The following is a 19,740-nucleotide window of genomic DNA, read 5'->3' on the forward strand; positions in this document are numbered from 1 at the left end:
TCCAGAAGGCATATTACAGCAGTACGTGTGTGTAAGCATACGTATGTCTGCATCTGCTTCCCCAAAGGAAAAGCCYTGTTTGCTCAAATGCTACTGGAGTACTCCAAAAAATAGTTCACTCTGTTTCTAGAGGAGTTTCATACTGTGGAAACATTTCTGTACGTTTTTGAACACCTTTTCAGTACAATTAATACAGCTACAGCTTTCTCGATTTAAATGAGATTTGGGCTAAATGAAAATAAACTTTTTGGTTAAAATGAGATTTTGGGGCATGATAGCTTTTTCAGGAGCTGAAGGCATCAAGTGAGGGAAGAGAGGAGGGATTTCCCTTGCTGAAGCACTGGAAATGCTGTTATGCAGCCTCACTAACAGCAGTGAATTGCCTGTCACCTGCCACCGGAAGGTTTCGGGCATTTCACAACAAGGACTTCTTAGATCTAGCTAGAATACTGCAAGTGTTTATGATGAGGGTTTATTCTAGCTTAGTTATTCCTGATTAATCCCCAAGGTGGATGTGCATTTTTCTGATGAATGTAGCCCATTTCCAAAGTGGATCCAGAACAACTGTCCCTACAGGGAAGTCAATCAAGAATATTGGATTCACTTTAAATCCACACTGTACCCTTCCCTGAACAAACCTGTCCTCAGAACTGTAAGGAGGAAAGAGACCCAGCCTAGAAAGGAAGGGCACACATGGCTTGGTTGTTATGGCCATGCGGTGCTTGTGCGTGCCCAGTCCTTCCCCTTCGATCCATGTCCCATTCCCCTTTGAGATGCATTAATTGGAGTGTATGTGAAATGTTGTAGATGAGGGGCACTATCACAGGATGCTTGTGTTTCYCCGCAAGTCAAAGCAGGTAATCTGTTTTGCTGCCTGTTTCCCTTCTGTTCCCGGTCTGATACCTGGAGGACCATAGTGGGTCCTCTTGGTTTAGGCTCTCCTTCCCATCCTTAGCCCCCACTAGAAAACTTCAAGAAATAAGTAGGTTTCTCATCACTGACAGGGACTCAAGTTGTGCTTCACTACTGGCCCATTTGATATGGAGAGAAGAAAAGAGGAGAGAAGCCAAGTAATACTGCATCTGTATTGTCCCATTAGTGCTGCACAACTTCCATCCTTCTATGAGCAGAGCTGCTGTGGTGTCTGATAAGATCATCTCTGCTCTGGTTGCCTGATGTCTCCTATCAGAAATCTTCAAAGGTCCAAACGTGCTGTTGTTGAGATGGCAAGCAAAGAGAGAAAAGAGAGAGGGAGAGGGGTGGATAAGATCTCAATTTTCTTCTCTCTTGATTGCAAGCAGCTTATCTGAGTTTAACTGTTGTGGCTCAGCCTGTCTCTGCAAAACTCATCCCCTTTTCTTGCCTTCCTTTCAGAGGGTTGACGAGTGGATGGCGAAGGAAGGCCTCTTAGATCCCAGCGTCAAGTCGATTTTTGTGACCTGCGGTGACTGGGATTTGAAAGTGATGTGAGTATGGAAGGGGAGGGAGATTTTTCTCAGCTTTATTGCTCCATGCTTGCCTGTAGTGTGTACATCTTTGCAAACATTTCCTGCCTGCAAACAAAATCCTCCTTCCACCTTGAATTGCTCTAGCTGTTACTGACTGGTATGATTTCACAGATCTCTAATTTGGTGGAGAAGGATGGAGGATGCTCATCTCCTGGCCCCATTTTGTTCCTTCCCTGTTAATTCTGCTGCAGCCTTGGCTATTTTTAACCCCTTGCCAGCATTCAGTGGAGAGCTGTGGCTGAGAAGCCTGCAAGCACTCTTCATGCTGCACTTGATTTCTGCAGTGGTTCCCCTTAGTTTCTAAGCTTCTTGCATCCACGAGCCTCTGGCTGTCCCTAGTCTTTGTTTCCCAGGGTATCATTGTTTGTTGTACATAATGAGGAGTGGAGGAGGGTTGCTTAAGAAGAAAGGTAGGTGCCAGGCATAGTGCAAGATCACTGTCTAGGATATTTCCTATAAAAAATGAGTTTCTTTCATACCCAAGAAAAGTTTAAACTGGGGCTTTGTGGTGTTTCCTCTTTTACCTATTATACTTCCCAAAGAGAACATTGCTCTTGTTTTTGATGTTCCTGGTCTGTGAATGCTTCAATCCAAATTTCATCCTGAGAGACTGGGTGGATAGAAAGTTACCCCTTCACTCAGTAGATTGTGATGTGCATATYGCATCGTGCCTGGCATCTCCTCTGGGAATAGAGAGGATTAGATTTTTCATGCAGAGAAGGGAACAGGAGTTAAGGATGGGTGTCTCTAAGTGCACACAAGAAAGTCTTTGTCTCACTGTACAGCCAAATCAAGCAATGGTCCTTACCTGACTTTCACATGAAAGGCCTTCTCTCTGTCATCTTGGTGCATTAACTGTATGCAAACCACAGAGYAGTCTTTGTAAAGAGAATACGAGCCAAGTCTGGCACACTTTATCAGTGTTCTTATCTTTGAGGTCATGCTTATCAGCTGGGCAACAGAGTCTAAAGAGTACCAGATGGGAACCTGCACTGGGATCTGCAGGTGCTGGTGTACATGCCTGTCTCATGAAAATAGCTGGACCAGTGGCCCAAAAGCTTGATTTTTTTTTTTTTTAAAGGAGTTAAATGTCAAAGAATTAGATTAGTCTAATCTGTAAGGTGTTTGCAGATCAGTGTCACATTGTGCTGAATTCGCTTGGATTCCTATAATCTCTCCTCAGCTTTTTATTTCCTTAGAGTGCTGGGTAAAGACTCTTGTTGTTATCACATCGATAAAGCTTGGGCTTGACATATCCAATGTTAAACTGACATCCACAACTCGTTAGTAGTGTTACTTGGTTTTCACTTTGACATTGGTTTCCCTAAGTCTGAAGCCTAAATAAACTGCTCGCAGCTTGGGAGCAATCAGCACCAGTTCTTTCCTGCAGAGTGGTCTTTGTAGAGTGGCAGCTCCTTGCCTGTTCTTGCTATGATTAGTGAGACACGAGCCATGAGGACCGAGGTGGCAGCGCAAGCTCCAGTGGAGAGGGGAAATTTGCCATGCTCCAGACAGGAGTGTGGCATGCTAGCTCTTGAGTCAAAAGCTGGGTGTTTGTTGAGTCAAAAGTTGGGTGTTTGTTGGGGCCATGTCCAGAACTGGTGTATGAGCGTATTCCCCAATTCCTGCATAACTGGTTTAAATTAAAAGTGGGGCTTATTTTTCTTTATATTTCATGTTTAAACTTTTGTTAGAGACCAACACAAAGACAGCTGAGGAATGTGCCGAACTGTCATTTCTCATCTGTTCTCTTTTCTCAGCTCTTTACTCCTGTATTGCTGTCCTGAGAGTCCAGTTTACTGCTTTTGGTGATGGTTGTGAGGAACAGAGTTGTGACTTGCCTGTGCACGAAGCCCATCTTTCTATCCCTTCCACTGTGGGATAAGGGTCCCCAGCTAATGGCATCCTAACTTGGTATCTGTATGGAACAGGCAACCTTCTGAGGGTTTTTGCTTCAGAGCTCTACAGTGGGCAAAGRGTGACTGTGTCCTCTCCTCTGCTGAGAGCTGCTGATTTTTCTCCCTGAGCCAGGAAAAGTTGTTCTTGATCCCCATTATGCCACCTGTCCTGGGGCCTGAAAGGCAGTTTGTCCTGCAGATGCTCTCCACATTTCCTTGCAAGTTGCCTGTGATCCTTAGAAGTGAGTGAATTGCTCTCTGTCTTCTTCCTTGCTCTTAAAGCAACATGTTTATCTTTCTTCAAAACTGCTAGCTGGTAACTCCTCCTTTTGCTACTAGATTTCTCTATCCTTGTCTGATTAGTTTTGGTAATAAGAGTACCAGACAAACATAAGCGAAGATCAGCCCCACTCCTTGTGAGCCATGGGTGTTATGGGGTGAGCTGGCCAGCAGGACCTGCAGTTCTGGAGCTGAGATACTTGATTCGCCATTTGCAGTGGTCTCTCGCATGGATTGTGCCTTACTAGTCAACTGTAAAAGAAGACTCCACTCCTGGCCATGAGGTTGCAGTGAGTGGTTCATTTCTCCCTCTTCCTTTAAAATTTTTTTTTTAAACCATTAACTTCAGAGTTCAATCCTGAAGCATCTCCAGGGCAAAGCAGAAAATGCATTTCATGTTTCCAACCACATGGATACAGGGAGTCTGACTGCAGCCGCTTGGCGAGTAGCACATCATGCCGCTCCGTCACCGATTGGGTGCAGCAGCGTGTAGCATCACATCTGATTAGTGCTATGCCAGTGAATGAGGCTTGAGTGAGGACTCCCTGCCAGCTCTGACTTGTCTCATTTCCCATTACTTTTATCCGTCACCACAAATGCCGAGTCTCCCTCCTGAACTAATTAAGTTTGTGTGTGTTTAGACACATTGCCAAATAGGGTTTAGCAAAGCAGAACTGAGCATCTCTTTTTAAACAGGGAAGCCACAGAGCTGAAACAAGGTTGTTCAGACAAGGAGATACAGCATCAGGGATGTGGAACATCTAGGAAATATTCCAGGGAATCACCCTGTACTTCCCTAAAAGACTTGCAGTGTAGTTGGTGCCCTCTTCTACTGTGTGGAGACTACACATTTGGCACAGAAGGCACTGGGGTGGTAGGAAGGGAGGTGGTGACTACTTATCCAAGGTTGCWGAAGTATGTTCTTGGCAGCATTGCTCAATAAAAAATGGATTTCAGGGGGTTTCAGGAAAATGAGSTGAGATGTTCCAAGAAGGGCAAGGTCCTTACTCTGGGGTGAAGACATGCCCACTGGAACCTGCTTCAGGTACTTGCAGACTGTGTGCAGTGTGTTGGAGGTGGAAGGGAGTAGTGCAAACCATCTGATTTGTGCATAGCCCTTGTAAGTGCTTGTGGCTGGTCCTGTGGGGCCTCACTATGTTACTTGCACCCCCAGTGAAGGCTCACCTCTCTGCTTAAATGTAGCCCTCCAGAGTGGGGTCTTGATGTGTTACAAGCCTTTGCCATCTGGCATGTGAGCAAATTTAGGAGAGCGGCAGAGTATCATGTGGGAGGGCAAGAGGTGTGGGTGGAAGGCAGACGGCCTGGATGCCAGGATTAGTGTCTCTTGCTCTTGTTCATGTGAGGTTTTAGTGGCAACATGTTGTCCTCAGCACTCTGTAGCCACTGCTGGAGGCACAGCACTCATGCTTCCACTCATGCTTCCTCAGAAATGTAATGCTGCCCCTTTATGAAGAGCTGCTGGCTACCGAGGACCTGAGTGTGGCAGTGCTTCTTGGCTTAGGGAGCTGTGACTTGAGGCAGGTCCATTCTTAACTCTGCTACTCCTTTTCTCAGGTTCCTTGGCTTAGTAGTAACAGCTGCTTTTGGTATTCAGTGCTATCTGAGCCTGTAGCATTCGAGATGGAAACTCAGCTGCTGAAAGACCTGTGAAGCCTCTGCTTGGCTCAGGGGTCTTCAGAGAATGAGGCACTGCGTGGATTCAGACTTGTTTTTTCTTGCACGTTGGAGCTTTCTTGGAAGGTCACAGAGCTGTTTCTATCTGGCTTCCCTCTGACAACTRGGAACACAAGTCACAGTGAGCTGGGTGCCAGGAAAGGGACACCAAGCATCTGGGAATGGCTTATGGAGGTTCAGCACATGAGTAAAGGTCCCCAGCCCTGCCACCAAAGGCTGTGTTATGGCTGTGGTGGAACATCCCAAGCAGAGTCCCTATTGGAGTGACTGGGTCGCTGCTGTGGGAGCCCATTGCACAAGAGGGCTCAGAAATTGAATACTGATCCTCCCCTGGCTGTGCTTGGATTAACCGGCTTTCAGTGCTTGATGTGCRTGAACCAGGCTGGAATGGGGGAGACAGCAGCTCTCCTCCCACCCCTCCCCTTCCCTCTTGTTAAGATGCAATTTCTTTAATGAGGAAAACCTCTTGAGTAGGAACATCACCTTTCTGAAGGCTTGTCCTGACAAGACAGTTCAAGCCGACAGAATCACATATCAACTTCAGCAAATATCAGTCACTCATTACAGAGACTCTTCTCCCCCCACCCCCCAGCAACACCCCTCGTTCCCAGACAAGGAAATGAATCATACTGCTGCTCTTGAATACATCATGACAGTCGTGGTTCTAATGAGAGAGGGCCATTCATTCTGGGTGGAAAGTTCCCTGTGTCGACACAGAAATGTTATTAATTAAAGAGAGCTACCTGAAGCAAAAGATGAAAGGAGCACCAGACCTGCCAAGCTAACGTATGAGTAGGGATACAGCCTCGTTAGGCACACGGTCCTCAGGCCTCTGAGTGCTCAGCAGGAGGATTGCTTTAGCCTGTTGCAAGGAGCTATCCTCCAAGTTTAAAAGCTCCAGAGCCAAATTCACACTTGGCCTGGACCTCATCCTGCACCCAAGATGGAACTGCCACTAGTGATTAAGCAAATTACATTGATGTGATATTGGGTAATGGGGGTAACATACCTCTGAAGGGCTAAGGGAGCTGCTGACTGCAGATGATTTTAGTGGAAAGAAGAGGGTACTTGGTGTCTGCCAGAGTTGAGTCCTTGTACTGTAAACGTTTTAGCATGGTTTATCTCCTCTAAAATGTCAGATTGCCTCCCTCTATGTATGGAAACATTCTGCCTCCTCTTTAAGCGCAATGTGAATTAATCTTGGCAATAAAAGACAGGTGTTTACTGTGTGTTTAGCTACAGAGCCGAGATACAGTGAGTTTAAGTGATATGCTTGTGGACATGCATGCAGTCAGAGGCAGAGAAAGGAGCTGAAGCTAAATCTGCTGAATCTAACTGCAGCACCTTAATGTCAAGAGCATCAGTTAATCCTCCTCTTTCCAGTTTTGGGTCATTCCGCAAACACATTGGACATAATCAAATAGGTCAAAATGCTTACAGGCTGTGCTCTGTATACTTCTGATATGAAGATGCTTGTACTGCACTTACTGCGGGAGATTAGAACATGCTAATTTATTTCTTTACAGGAAACTACTGCTCAGAAGTTTTTTATTTTGTTAAATAAGTGTTAAAAGGCAAGTGCTCTCTAATRTAGTGATAAAACACAGTGAAGTGTCTTGAAATGTTTATAGCCCTTGGTGCACTTTCTAGGTTGCATATTAGTAAATTCTGAGCAGTGAATTATACCACTGCTTAATTTTATCTTACGCTTTTAATTCTTCCTGTGCGACTTGCACTGGCTGGGAGGAGCGAAACACTTGCTTTCTCAGACCAGGCTCTGAGTGGGGTTGGTGGGTTGGTCTTTYCAGCCTTCTGCTCTGGAGGCTTGGTTTGAGATCTACCTAAGGTCATGAGTGAAGAAGGATTGATGGCATTAGTGTCCCTTGTGCATGCTGTTCTTTATCACAGAACCAGGAGGGGTTTGGCAATCTCTGCTCGGGGGAGAAATTGCAGAGGGCCACTGAACTGAGTGAGTGGGACCACTTGAGCTGGGGGGAGAAGCAGGAAAGGCATAGGGTGAGCTGGGGGGTGGCAGCAGGACAGGAGGTATTTTCTGAGGGAGCCTTGGAGAGTAACAGGGAAGAACAGGTAACTGAAAAATGATGTAGGAACCCAAGTCTAAAAGCAATTAAACAAACACTCTCCAACTAGAATCTTTTGATTAGCTTTTTCTGTTGTTTTTAGCGGGAATCATTTTGCTGACCAAGCCTATGGTGTATCCCTTCACATGGTTACATTGGCTCAAGGAAGAGGGTGGTGRACTATAGTGCAGGGATGGGACTGAGTATGCAGGGTCAAGAACCTTTTGAGTCAGCTTTGCTGCTGGAGTTGTTCATGCAATTACATCCTGAAGTGCATTGCTGGAGCTAAGCAAGGGARCCTTACAAGCATGCTCTTCTCTAGCACTTACAGGGAGTAACACTGAYCCCATTTGCTTCTGTGACCCTGCAGGCTTGCCTTTTGTTTTTTRAAGGAAATGATATCACTTATGCAAAATAAATTCTTAATTTTTAGGTTTCTCCCACTGTGCTACACTCGTTTAAATAAAAGTGTACACTTGATTTTCATTATCCTTCTGCAGTGGTTCCCCCGGCTGTCTCCTGTTCCTGCCTTTGTTTGAAATCCGTTGATTGCATGAGAACTGCTGCGAGTTGTGTTGTCTGAGATGTGTGACTCTGGGAGTGTCTTTGGGGTAAGCGTTGGACATGAAATCTTTGCATGGGGATCATCATGACATGGACTCTCACCTTTAGGTCTGCTGGCTCTCTGGCGCATGATGGCAAAGACTTTTGCCATAGTTGGAGTTATAGTGGCCACAGATTTGGTGAGCTGTGATGCCYGATGCACTCTGTGGACTATGGGCTCTGCTGCTTGGGAATTAAGACCAAAGAAGTTGGAAGCAATGTGAAAAATGATGAGAAACTTGGAGTAAATTTATGTTGTAGGGGGGAATAAGACAGGCATTGCAACAAATACTTTATTTCCAGCAATGAACCATTGGGATGGGATAATCAATAGAGATTGTGGATTTTCTATCCCTGGGTAACATAACTCAAAATTTCTTGCTTTTGGAAACAGTCATGCAGAACTGAATGCAAGTCATTGGTCTCAGTTTCAGCTGCTCATACAGTGAGGAAGARTAATTCCCTCAGCAGGAGGAATCTCAAAGGTGAATTCCATACCCAGTGTTATACTGAATTCACGCAAAATGTCTTAAAAATTGAGGGATCTATAATGGATATTCAGTAAAAAGCATACCCCTGGCCCTCTCTGCCTGTGGAAAGACCCCTTTAATAGCAACTCAGCATCATGGTTATCCTGTCCCTGGGAACTGAAATGCTGGCTGACTTGAGGACTGTAGAGGATAAATCACTGGAGGGCTGTTTGGCCCGAATCTTGTTGCCTGCAGCATGTGCGAAAGAGAGTAGTTTCATAAACTGGGAATTTTCTTTATTACTTTGAAGGGTTTAATTTTTCAAGCATTAGACAGCCAGGGCTAAAATGTCAGCTTTCTCCCTTTGGATCTCGGCTCTTCTTGCTTCCTGACCAAAGCAAAGCAGTTGTGTATTGGCATCAGTGCTGCTTTCCCAGTGGCTTGGCTGGGAATAGCGCTCTCATGGCTTCTCTGGTTAGAGAGCTCTGCTTGAAAAATACAGCTAACCTGGGAGCAGCGTCTTTCCCCTTTCGCTTGCTCTATTCAAGCCTTGTGTAACTTGGTAGCTTGCTTGAAAGCATTTTATTTGTTTGTAAGTTTGTTTCCTGTTGGGAGCCATTTTCCTAGATGGGTTCAGTCCCTTTCTTCCTGAAGCTCCTAGCTGGCAAAGACCTACTGGGCCATCTTGAGGTCATCCCTGGTATTTTCCCTCCAGCGTATTCTCCTGTGCATTGTCCAGCTGACTGTCCGTATCCTGAGGAGTGGATGTCTGGGTGTGTGCAGGGCACTCGGGAGCATGCTGGAGCTGCAGACTAACTTTTTGAGCTAAATCCATTTCACGCTGGAGTTGCTGTTTTCTGTGTTTGGTCAGGGTGCTGTCCTCAGCCTGGCAGTCCAAAGACAGTGTCTTGTGCTCAGAGATTCCCGGGGCCCGGGTCTTAACAGTGATGCGAGGTAAGTGAAGGTATGAGAAGAAAGAGCAGAATAGAAGAGTTTGGGGGAAGGAGAATGAGGGAGCACTGAGATGTGCCAGCAGGTCTGTGTCAGGGAAGCTCATACTACCGGGATTTTGTCATGCCTAGGTCTCACCAGCTTTGTCCCCTTCTCTATGAACAGGGTTATCCTCCCCTCTCCCCAGCACCTATGTTCTGGGGCGCCCTTTTCATCAGTGCCCCTTGGTCATCTCTGTTTTTCCCTGCTTCGATTTTTTCCAGCTGTGTGTGGGCCAGACTCAGTCCGCATGGCCTGCCTCAGTGCTGACCCGTAGGTCAGCCTGTCGGAGGTGCTTGGGCACTGGGTGAGTTCAGCTTCCATTCCTGCTCAGTGTCGCACGTGTCCTCTGCAAACCAGGCAGAGGGAGGAGGCTGGTGGGAGATTGCCAAGACCTCTCCTCTGCTGGAGCTCGCTGTGCTCCCAGCTCTGAAGAGAACTGTTACATTTTATGGACCATTTAGCTTCCCAATGGTGATCCTAATTCTTCACAGCATGTATGTGCCATTTCTTGGTTATTAAAAGGACCCCTGAAAAGGAGCTGCCCTCTGAGTCAGTGTTCTTCCATGCAGTKAATTGCAGGAGGGTTTTGCTTAGACTGTGAGGTTTAATATTTCCAAACTCTCCCTGTGCTAAGAGGGTGAATTAATACCCATGTCTCCCTGCGGCTGCGGGGAATGACCCTTGTGTGTTGCCACTAAGCAGGCGGGRGAAGAATGTTTCTATCTGGTGTAATTCAAACTTTGAATTGCTCTGAAGGAAGTCCACTTGCTTTCTGCATAGAGATCAAGGGCGCTTTAAGGACTAGCTGGCCAGGTGTCTCGGTCTTTCATCTCAATATCCTTATATAGTGTGACACTTCAGGTGCCAAAATAGCTTCCATTCCTTGGGGGCCCAAGCAAGCTGCACGGTTACTGGGAAAGGAGTGATTACCTTTGACTGACGAGTTAGCCGAAGGATGGATTGCTGTGGTTACACAGCAGGTGTGAGATGGATGGATGGGAGGTGGTTTAAGGGGAGGTTCTTGTCAAGTCACTGTGGTGCGTATGAGAAAACAGAGACAGCAAACCACTAGGCTCTGTATTTCAGGTGTGAGGAAGCTGCCGAATTGTGAAATGCCAAATGAAATGTTACTGCCATGTGAAGCACAGCAATGTGATAGAGTTCATGAGAGTGGTGTAAAAGAGACCACGTGTGGCTAGTGTGGATGGGTTAATGTGTGCAGGGGTGATAGGCTTAGGCTGGATTTTGTCACTAGGGTTGCCTTGCTTAGGAACGCAGAACCTAGGTGGAAAGAACTCATGAAAAGAAATTGGAGCTTGCAAGGAGAGAGCTAGAAGTCATCAATTGCCAAAGTTTTCTGCATTGCTGCAGGCCTGGAGCAAGTTGTTGGCTTAAGTGGCTCTAAGCACCTTGGTCTTGCACTGGATTTCCAGGTAAGGTAAAATTAGGAGGGGGTTAGTAATTAATTCCTCTTGCTGTGACCAGTATGGGAGATGATTCTGTCTTGCCACTTCTCCCCAGAAGTTTCTTCAGAACCTGGTAAGGACTCTGGTTATGAAATCTGGGAAGCAAAGAGGATCCCTGGGTGCCTGACAATTCCTTTTCTGTGCTGGTTCATTCTTGCAGGCAGCCTCAGGCTGCCTGTCTCTTTGTTAAGGGAGTGACAGCAATGTGACACCGTGAAAATAATTACTAACAAATCACAGTGGTGACTGCAAACAGCTCGCTGTCTTCAGAGGCATGTCAGGGAGCATTAGAGCAGGGCCGTGGGAGCTGCATAGCGGCTAGGGGGCTCTTTCTCTGCTCTAGGCTGAGGGAAGACGTTCAGAGACCTTTGGTGCCCGCCACCCCCACATCATTCCCTTCTCGTTGGCTTTTTCTTTCTTTCCTTTCTTCCCTGCCTTTGCCATCAATAATTAAGCCCATTAATTGCACAGTGAGTTCAGGAAAACTGAAAATGGTAAGACCAGGCTTCTGCCTCCCCTGGATTCAGCAACCAGCCACAAAGCAGCGGAGGAATTTCTGAAGGGCTGTGGTGGATGGAAGCACGTGCAAGTTGCATTCCTCATCTTGCAGCCCTTGCATGCTGCCCTGGGCAGTGATGTTTATTAACTTCATGCCCCCAGGAATTTGTCTGCTACTGATATAGTTGCAGAATGGCCTGTGTCCTTGCCCTCAGGAGCCCCCAATCTCCGTGAACCTGAAAGTAGTTTGTATTTTTGCGGAGCATCACAGGAAATGCAAAATTGACTGGCATCTCCAGCAGAAAAGAGGAAGAGGAATGAGAGGACCTTCTAGGTGCAGTAGGAATGATGCCAATCAGCATGGCTGAAGCTCAAGGTGAACATGGTCCTTGAGTGAATAAACAGCAGACAGGTCACAGGTGAAGAAGGCTGGTAGCAAACAGAGCAGCTGGAGAAGTTGCTGCAGAGATAAGGCCCTTAAACTTTTGTGTCTGTGGCTATGTTGGAGCAGGGAGTCTGCTGCAGAGCTACACCGACAGGGCCTGGGAGGAAACTCTGAACAGGAGCAAGCTGAATTGCTGTTCAGTAAAGGATCTGCTCAGATGAGGGCCAGGTCTACACAACTTTGGCTAGTGTGGCTTTGACTCCAACGCAGAGGAGTGACTGGCAGCAGGGCTGTGCTGGCTAGAGCTCTTGATGGCAATGCAGTCATCTCGGAAAAACCTCTGTTCAGAGAGGAAAAGGAGGGGGCTGAAATCAGCTGTATTGTCAAAAGCAGGGTTTCCTTGGTCCATTCTGCATCTCCTCTAGGAGAGGAGGGCTGGTGGGGGTGTTGCTAAAAAGCCTCATTATGTTGCTATAAGGCTCCCTCCAAAGGGAGGGTCTAAGAGAAATGCTGGTAGGAAACCGGAAAGCAGCTGCTGGCTGCAGCATCCCTTCGGCAGCTTTGGTAATTGAACCCCTGGGCAACCTTTGAGAAGGGAGCTTGCAGCGTGCCTGGTACCTCCGCTTCTTGTTTGCAGCGGTATTTCATGCTCTGGTTAAAGAACTGGCCATGCCATCTGGCAGCGTTGCACTGGTGATTACCGGAGCAGAGAAGTGCCCTGCAACGGGAAGCACGAGGTGTGGATGGGACCCTGCTCCCTCAGCTGCAGGCGCCTGCTCCACTGAGCAGCCCTCTTCCCCATTCCCTTAGTTACTCAAGTGATTTTCCCGACTGTCACATCTGTAAATAATGTTGCCGGCGTAGCTAGCTAGATGCAGAGTGGTGCTGGAGGGGGGAGGGCTGGCGCTGAGGGTGGCTCGTAGCAGCCCCTCTCTCCCGCCTCATACAATATTTATGCAGGGGCTGGGAGTCAGCGGCACTGACCTGCGGGTCGTGCCGTTAAACAGCTCCCGCAGCCCCTGCATTCTAATTGCTGCACTTGTCCTTTGCTCTGGAGGATTCGCTGCTCCTTGTCTCGGACGAAGCAAACGCTGATGGCAGCTGGGGCTGGAGGTGGGGAGYGCTCCCTCCCTGTGAGGGAAGGACGAACTTGTTTCCCCTCATGCAGATCTAATTTGCGGCTGCACAGAAACCTGTGTTCAGACCCTGTTCCTCGGCGCGCCGGGCTCCCCAGCGCGCCCACGCTTTGCTCGGGAGTGAGAGCATCCCGTCCCTCAGCTGTGCCAAGAGCTCGTGGAGCTGTTCTGCATGTGACTCATGGTTATGTGCTGCCAGAGGGGACCGGGGGTCTTACCCCATCCCACTGTCTCCTCATTGGATTTCTCTCTTCCCCTATATATACTGTCCTKTAGTGGGGAAAGGGAACAAGAAGTGATCACAGAAATCAGTTGAGAGCATAGACCCGGATGCTGTGGTGCCAGAGGAGGGCAGAGGCAGTGCCGGGAAAGAAGGGGGGGCAGATTGCCTCTTGGTTGAACAGCTTCACTAGGTGGAATGGCATATTCTGTTGTACATAAATGACCTGCTTCAGTGAGGGGAGAGGGAGGCGGAGGCGAAAGCCCAGAGCCTCTCGGTGCGGATGAGGGAATTCTGCCCCCCTTGCAAGCAGTATAGCTGTGGGGGGTGGTGGTGAGGTTTTTCTTCTGTCTGGCAGTGGCTTTCCTGCTGATTTAGACTGTATCCAAGTGGTTCAAGGAAGCCCAAAAAATAAAGCTAGCAGCTCTTCAGTTGCTAGAGCTGCCATGACTTTCCCCTTGCTGTTCTTCTGCTGGGCTTCATCCTACTTGGAGCTTCATGTCAGGTTTCTGCGAGTCCAGTGACCTGACTGACCGCCCACGTCCCTCATTCTGCCTTCGAGAGTTTGGAGGTCCCCTTTGTGACTGGAAAAGGGCTGTTTAGACTGGAGACTAATGGCCTTTAAGTGACATGATTGTATTACGTTAAGCGTCTATAGGCTCCACCATTAGGCACTAAACAGTTTATGACTCATAGCAGAGAAGCCCTTGTCCTGAAGAGCTCATAAGCTAAATGGTCAGGACAGGCAAGGTATGGGAGAGCAAGGTTTTCCTCCTGCCTCTCACACTGCAAGTTTAAGGAAGAGCTGTGACAGAACACGTCTTCAGTCCTCAAGCAGTGCCTTGCTCTAGCTYTTGCACACTCCAGAGTTTCTTGGGGAGAAATACTTTTCCAATGAAAAACTGTGTAGTGGGAGGAGAAGCACATTTAATATTAGTTTAATTTTTGTGTGTGTTTTGGTTTTGAGGGGGCTTAGACACAGTGCACTGTGTGTGCATTCATTGCATCAGATATATTCCCTTACCCAGTAAGTAAGTACAATATTCTGCAGCAGGGGTCTGAACATGGCCTCTTAAGACAGCTAGGATGCAGAGTACCAGCTATTACTAGACTGGTGTCTGTATGAAAGACTTCATAAGAGACCATATAGACAGAAAAAGGACACGCTCTGCGTTTGTAATCAGACTCCGCTGCAGCATGAATCACAGAATAATTTGTCGTGATCTCTAATCCAACGCCCTGCTCAAAGCAGAGCTAACTTCAGACTTAAATCAGGTTGCTCAGGGTCTTGTCCAGATGAGTTTTGAATGTCTCCAGGGGTGGAGATTCCCCCACCTCCCTGTTGCTTTATTACTCACATAGCAAAGAGTTTTTTCTTATGTCTGATTGGAAGTTTACCTGCTGCAGCTCGTGGTTATGACTTGTGACTTTCATCTAGAAAGCTTGTGTGGTAGATGTACATGGTATATTAATAATATACACTTATTAATAAGATGCTCCATAATGTTGCATTAGTAAGCAGCTGGACTGTCACAGCAAGCTTGTGTGTAGAAATCTGTTTTTAAGGGCTTTTCTTAGTGTCAGGTTCCCTTGCTCCCTCAGCCTTGGAAACTTTTCAGTTTCTCTTTCCTTTGGAGCATCCTGGTGCATTTCTGATGACTGGGTGGACTTTCCTTTGACCTCCTCACTGTCCGGAAGGGCTGGCAAGAGCGTTWTCTCTACCTCTGAGTTTTCCTTCACCAATCTGCAGGACTTGCTGTGGAAGAATATCCAGCTTCTGTCTGCCGTGCTCCTAACCTCAGCTGAACCGTGGAGCCAGCAAGTCCTGGTTTCCTGCACAGTAATTATGTCGTTATATAAAAATCAAAGGGCCTGATTCTCACCAGCAGCTTACTAACTTAAGATAGAATTATTCCAGATTTATTCCCACATGCGTAGCAGCAGAATCAGGCCCAGTAAATAGAGCTATGAATCTTTTTAAGAGAAGCTGTTAAGTAGTAGCACATAGATTTATTGTAGCATCATGTGTGTGCAATTGTTGATGAACGTCTTCTCTTGGAGGCTGAATACCTGCTGTGTTACAGCCTTGCTTTTAATGTTGAGATAGCATCTCTGCCAGCATCGAGCTGACGCACAGACGGATACCAGTAAAAAGGGCCAGATCTCGCTTGGTGTTAAATGCCTTCATGTTTCATTAAGGTTGATGGCAGTGGAAGGCACACAGTGCTTTACAGGACAAATGAGTGACTCCTGGAGCTGCTTGCTCTGCATGCTTTTGTAGCAGAATTATTTTCCTAGTGTATACATTGCTCTGGTTGGATTCTGGGGTTAACGGACTTTTCTACTCCCAAGCTAGCTGCTTGGAGAGCACAGTTGTCAGGATTCTCCCAAATTCCTTAGTACCCAACAAAACTAGGGAAGAATGATCCTGCTGTAGGGTATAATGGGTGGATCCCTGGGGTGGGAGTTCAGGCATCTCAGCCAGTGCTGCTGTGAGTCCCAGGTGTGAAGGCTTGCAGCTTGCCTGTTAAGCTTCCTCAGCAGAAATAAGCCTGATACAGAGAGAAAGCAGTGCTGTCCAGAATGAGTGTTGCAAAAAAAGAAAGGAAGGTCTGAGAGTGCAGGTACCAGCCTTGCAGCTTAGGCCTGGGTTTGTTGGCCTCATTACACTAATCCAATTAAAGACTAAGGGAAAACGATAAYGCACACTCCAATGACTGGGTTCATGTGGCAACGGCTTCCCTTCCTGGGCAGTTGGAGTGACCCTCGTTATCTTGTGCATCGCCACACATCCCTGGGCCCTGCAGACCCACTGGTGTCTCCACATGCCTTGGTGTGTGCTCTGCTCCTGCATTGTGACTCTTTTATTACTAATGGAGCATGGATGCATTTTAGCTGCTGGTCAGCCCTCATTAATATCCGGAGATGACAGGTTGACATTTGTAAGGAAGACTTGCATTGACCTTCATGTTGTGCATCGGTGCGGTTGCCATGAGGTGCCCTGTGCTGGATGTGTCTTCCTGCTGCTGCCTCAGGAATGTGTTCATGTTAGCGAAGGGACATGCTGCTCTGTAACCCTTTGCTGCTGCCAGTAATGCAGAYGGTATGTTTGTCTCATGCATCCCTCTGCCCATCCCAAGGGCTGTTCCTGTAGAGGCTCTGTTCCAGTGAAGGGGACTGTGGGGGTGTTGGGGCTGCACATGTGGCTCCTGGTGAAGTTGTTACTGGTACCCCACAATGGTGCTGTGCTTTTTGGGTACTGGGAGCTAAACAGAAGGAAGCTTCATGCCAAGGCTGAGAGGAGGGGTGACTGGTGAAGCCCTCTGTATGGACAGGAGGACCTGCAGGGAGGATCTGCACTGTCTGCTCCCTTTCACTTGTGCCTGTCTGTGGGATAAAACAGGGGAGAAGGCTGTGCTGCCCAGGTGTGCTGAATGCTGTCAGTCGCCTGTCTCTCCCCTGACCCATCCCACCCTGGCTCAAGGACTGCTGCAGCCAGCTCAGCAATGACATTTATTAACRGAGTAGGCTTTGAAAAAAAGGCATGCTGCTCCCGCAAAGGCTCCTCGCTGTAACTCCCTCTCCTCTTCTYGCCAGCCCATCTGAGGCAATGGCTGCTGGTGTTGAAATTCATTAGTGTTTCCTGACAGGCAATGGAGGCTTGCTCTGTCTGTTCCCACTTCCCTGCTCTCATGTCCCTGCTTCATGCACGCTGATATTTAAAGCTGATGTGCGGCTCCCGGGCTTGCTGCACTGTGACAAGTTTGGGGGCGGTTGAGAGAACTGAGAGGGCGTCAGGAAAGCAAAGAGGGAGGTGGGAGGGAGGGAGAAGGGACCTGTCTCAGGGCTTGTATGAAAGCCCAGGACTTTTCAGACTCTTGCCAAGTGCAGCATCTTTCCACAGTGTTGCTGCTTTTGAGTTTTGAGTACAGCCACCCCAGGGCAGTTTGGCATGCAGAGCTGGGGGCAGAGAGAGTGAAGGAGTCATGGGTGTGCTCAGCATGAAGGGGTTGCAGTCACCTGGCAAAGGCTCATCCAGTGGGAAGAAGGGGAGCGTGGGTTCCTCCTGTCCCTTCCCAGGTCTGTGGGTCGGAGAAGCATGTGAGCAGGGTGTCACAGAGGCCTGACTGAAGGCTTGAACTCTCTGTTCCTCACTTTGGACAAGAACATGATGGGAGGCTGGCTGTGCACCTGCACCTGCCTTTCTGCACTGTGGGTGGGCACGTGGGTGGCTCCAGCGCTGTCTTTGCCATAGATTCATCTTGTATTTGCTAGGCCCTCACTAACCCTCTCTTCTTTCTTGAGCAACTTCCCAATTCCCTGTGGTGACAGGTACTGCCTCGGAGCATGGACAGCTGCCCCATGCAGGCCCTGGCCCCTGGGATTTGCTTCCCAAGGCTCTCCTGGGGGAGTATCATGGGCCTCGCCTTTGGAGAAGAAGATTGTGCTGAAGGCTGGGTGACTGCACTTGGGCTGAAATGACATTTGGGACGTTGTTACTGCCAGTGGGATGGTGGAGTGTGTGGGTATCAGGGCTGCGTTCAGAGCTCAGATGGGGAGGAGACATTTCCCTTCTAAAGCCTTTGACTGCATAGAAAAGCTCCCTTATTCTAACTTGGATTATTGGGGGTAGGAGGTTGAGTTTTGGGTGGGTTTTTTTGGAAGCATGGGACAGCGTGTTTTAACTTTAGCAGGTTGTTAGTTGGCTTGGGCTGTGCTGTATGCCTGGAGTGCTGTGCTCTTTTGGGTGCTGGCACAGTGCTSCTGGTAGGATGCAGATATTTTGGCAAAGCACTGCCAGGCCATCTGCACCCTTTCTACAAGCTCCTGTGGCCTGAGCTCTTTGGAAGAGGATCTTGCCTCTTTGCATCCCCGGGGCATTGAACCCTGCTGGTTTGGATCAGTTTTGGCTGTCCCCTTGGGAGAGTGTGGATTTAACTAAACTGCATTAAATTCCTATCTTTCCTTCAGCTGATGCAAGATTCAGCTGATTGATGTGATTTTGCCTTCTGTAGCACTGCTTCTCTGCTAAAGCATCTCACGTGCCTCAGCATGTGGATGTTATTCCCTTGCCAGCTTTCTATGTTGGAAGAAGACACCCAAGCTTTCCTCAGCTTTCCAGAGTCCCAAGAGAAATTGCTACCTCTTCATCTGTGATATGAGAGCACCTGGTAGAGAGCCTACACTTGGTCAAAACAGAGCAGTGTTGCCAGGGCTGGGGACCATTCAAGCTATGCCTTGCCTAGCCTTGCCTTGAACTGTGGTGCAGGGCTGGAAGGGATCTCCAGCTCTCCTCTTAGGCTCCCGCCTTGTTGCTGTTGTGTGGTGCTGCATCCATGTAGCTTCGTTCAGTCTTTCCCACCCTCCTTCAATGACAGAGGGGATGTGAATGGATTTCCAAGACAGGAGGGTGGTGGGAAGGGGGCTGAGGGTGCCCGCCCTCTCCTTCGCGGCCCAGTGCAGTGGGGTTGGCCAGGGCACAATTAAAACATTCTGTATCTGTTACAACTCAAGGTCTCTAGTGCATGGATTTTTTTGAAGGCTGAGACCAGGTCTATAAATATCAAGATTTAATGTCCCTTTATCTTTTCTGAAGAGGGTCTTGTTCTTTTAACTGGCTCAATATCAATACACCCAGTGTGTAGAAAGTGGCCCAATTTCTTTGTCTGCTGACATTCTGAACCCAGAAGCAGATGGACATTAACCAGCTCTGATTAGTTGGGAGAATCAAGCATTAATTTTTTATACTCTAGGACCACCTGAGTGAYGGAAATCAATTATGGCTGCCCCTCCCCCTTCCATATTAATGTGGTTGCTCGGAGCAGAGATGGAGGAACCTGTTGAAATGTGAAACCCCTATTTCTTAGCTTGACCCCCTAGATAATTAGGGTTAAATTGATATGCTATCGCACTGGTGACACATTTTATCTGCCTCTGTTTGTACAAGAGGATACAATAGTGGAGGAAGGACCAATTTGTGCCCTGCTCTAGCTAACCAGACCGAGATAAAAGGTGTCACTAGTACGATAACGTTCTCGCCTCACGCTCCTTTATTGTTGCTCAATTTGCCTTTTTTTTTTTTTAATCCCATTCTTTCTTTCTTTCAATACCCTTGGTCATATTTTAACTCCATGCCATCGCATAATGATGCCTTGCTAAATGTGTGTGGAGATAGGCAACTCTGGCTGACAGCCTTCCCTGATAACCGAATTCCAGCCCATCCATCACTAGGCTGCTCTCCTTAACTTAAGGGAAGTGATAACTAAAGCAAGGCCGTTTATCACCGCCGAGCTGTGCGCTTCTTACCGGCTTGGAGAGAGCTGGCTTCAACGGGAGAAATGCAGCCATGTGACCTCGCCTCCTATTTGCATCTCGTTCATCTCCAAGCCCCATTTACCCTGCCGCATACAGAGGAGCAAGGCTGGATGGAAAATGGAGCCCAGGGTGATGAAGCTCTCCGAAAATGGTGCGTAGCTGCCACTGCTGACTGCAGTCCAGGGAAAGCTTG

At 47.9% G+C, this 19,740-nt stretch overlaps 1 protein-coding gene across 5 annotated transcripts in view; it reads left to right on the plus strand.

Annotated features, from left to right (window-relative positions):
- Positions 1 to 19,740, plus strand: part of ERI3 (ERI1 exoribonuclease family member 3) — a 150,577-nt gene that overhangs the window by 22,728 nt on the left and 108,109 nt on the right. For 3 of the 5 annotated variants that reach the window (XR_003256836.1, XM_026086726.1, XM_026086727.1), the window contains one exon: positions 1,375 to 1,466. Coding sequence is in view for 3 of the 5 variants with exons in the window: in XM_026086726.1 (XP_025942511.1) it covers positions 1,375 to 1,466 (92 nt within the window). In the remaining 2 variants the exon portion in view is untranslated. Of the gene's footprint in view, positions 1 to 1,374; positions 1,467 to 7,961; positions 8,073 to 9,405; positions 9,512 to 19,740 lie in introns of those variants that run through there. The other 2 variants (XR_003256837.1, XM_026086728.1) reach the window with 2 other exon arrangements.

Source organism: Apteryx rowi, unplaced genomic scaffold (genome assembly GCF_003343035.1).
Source record: "Apteryx rowi isolate R43461 unplaced genomic scaffold, aptRow1 scaffold_7, whole genome shotgun sequence".
Classification (NCBI taxonomy): domain Eukaryota; kingdom Metazoa; phylum Chordata; class Aves; order Apterygiformes; family Apterygidae; genus Apteryx; species Apteryx rowi.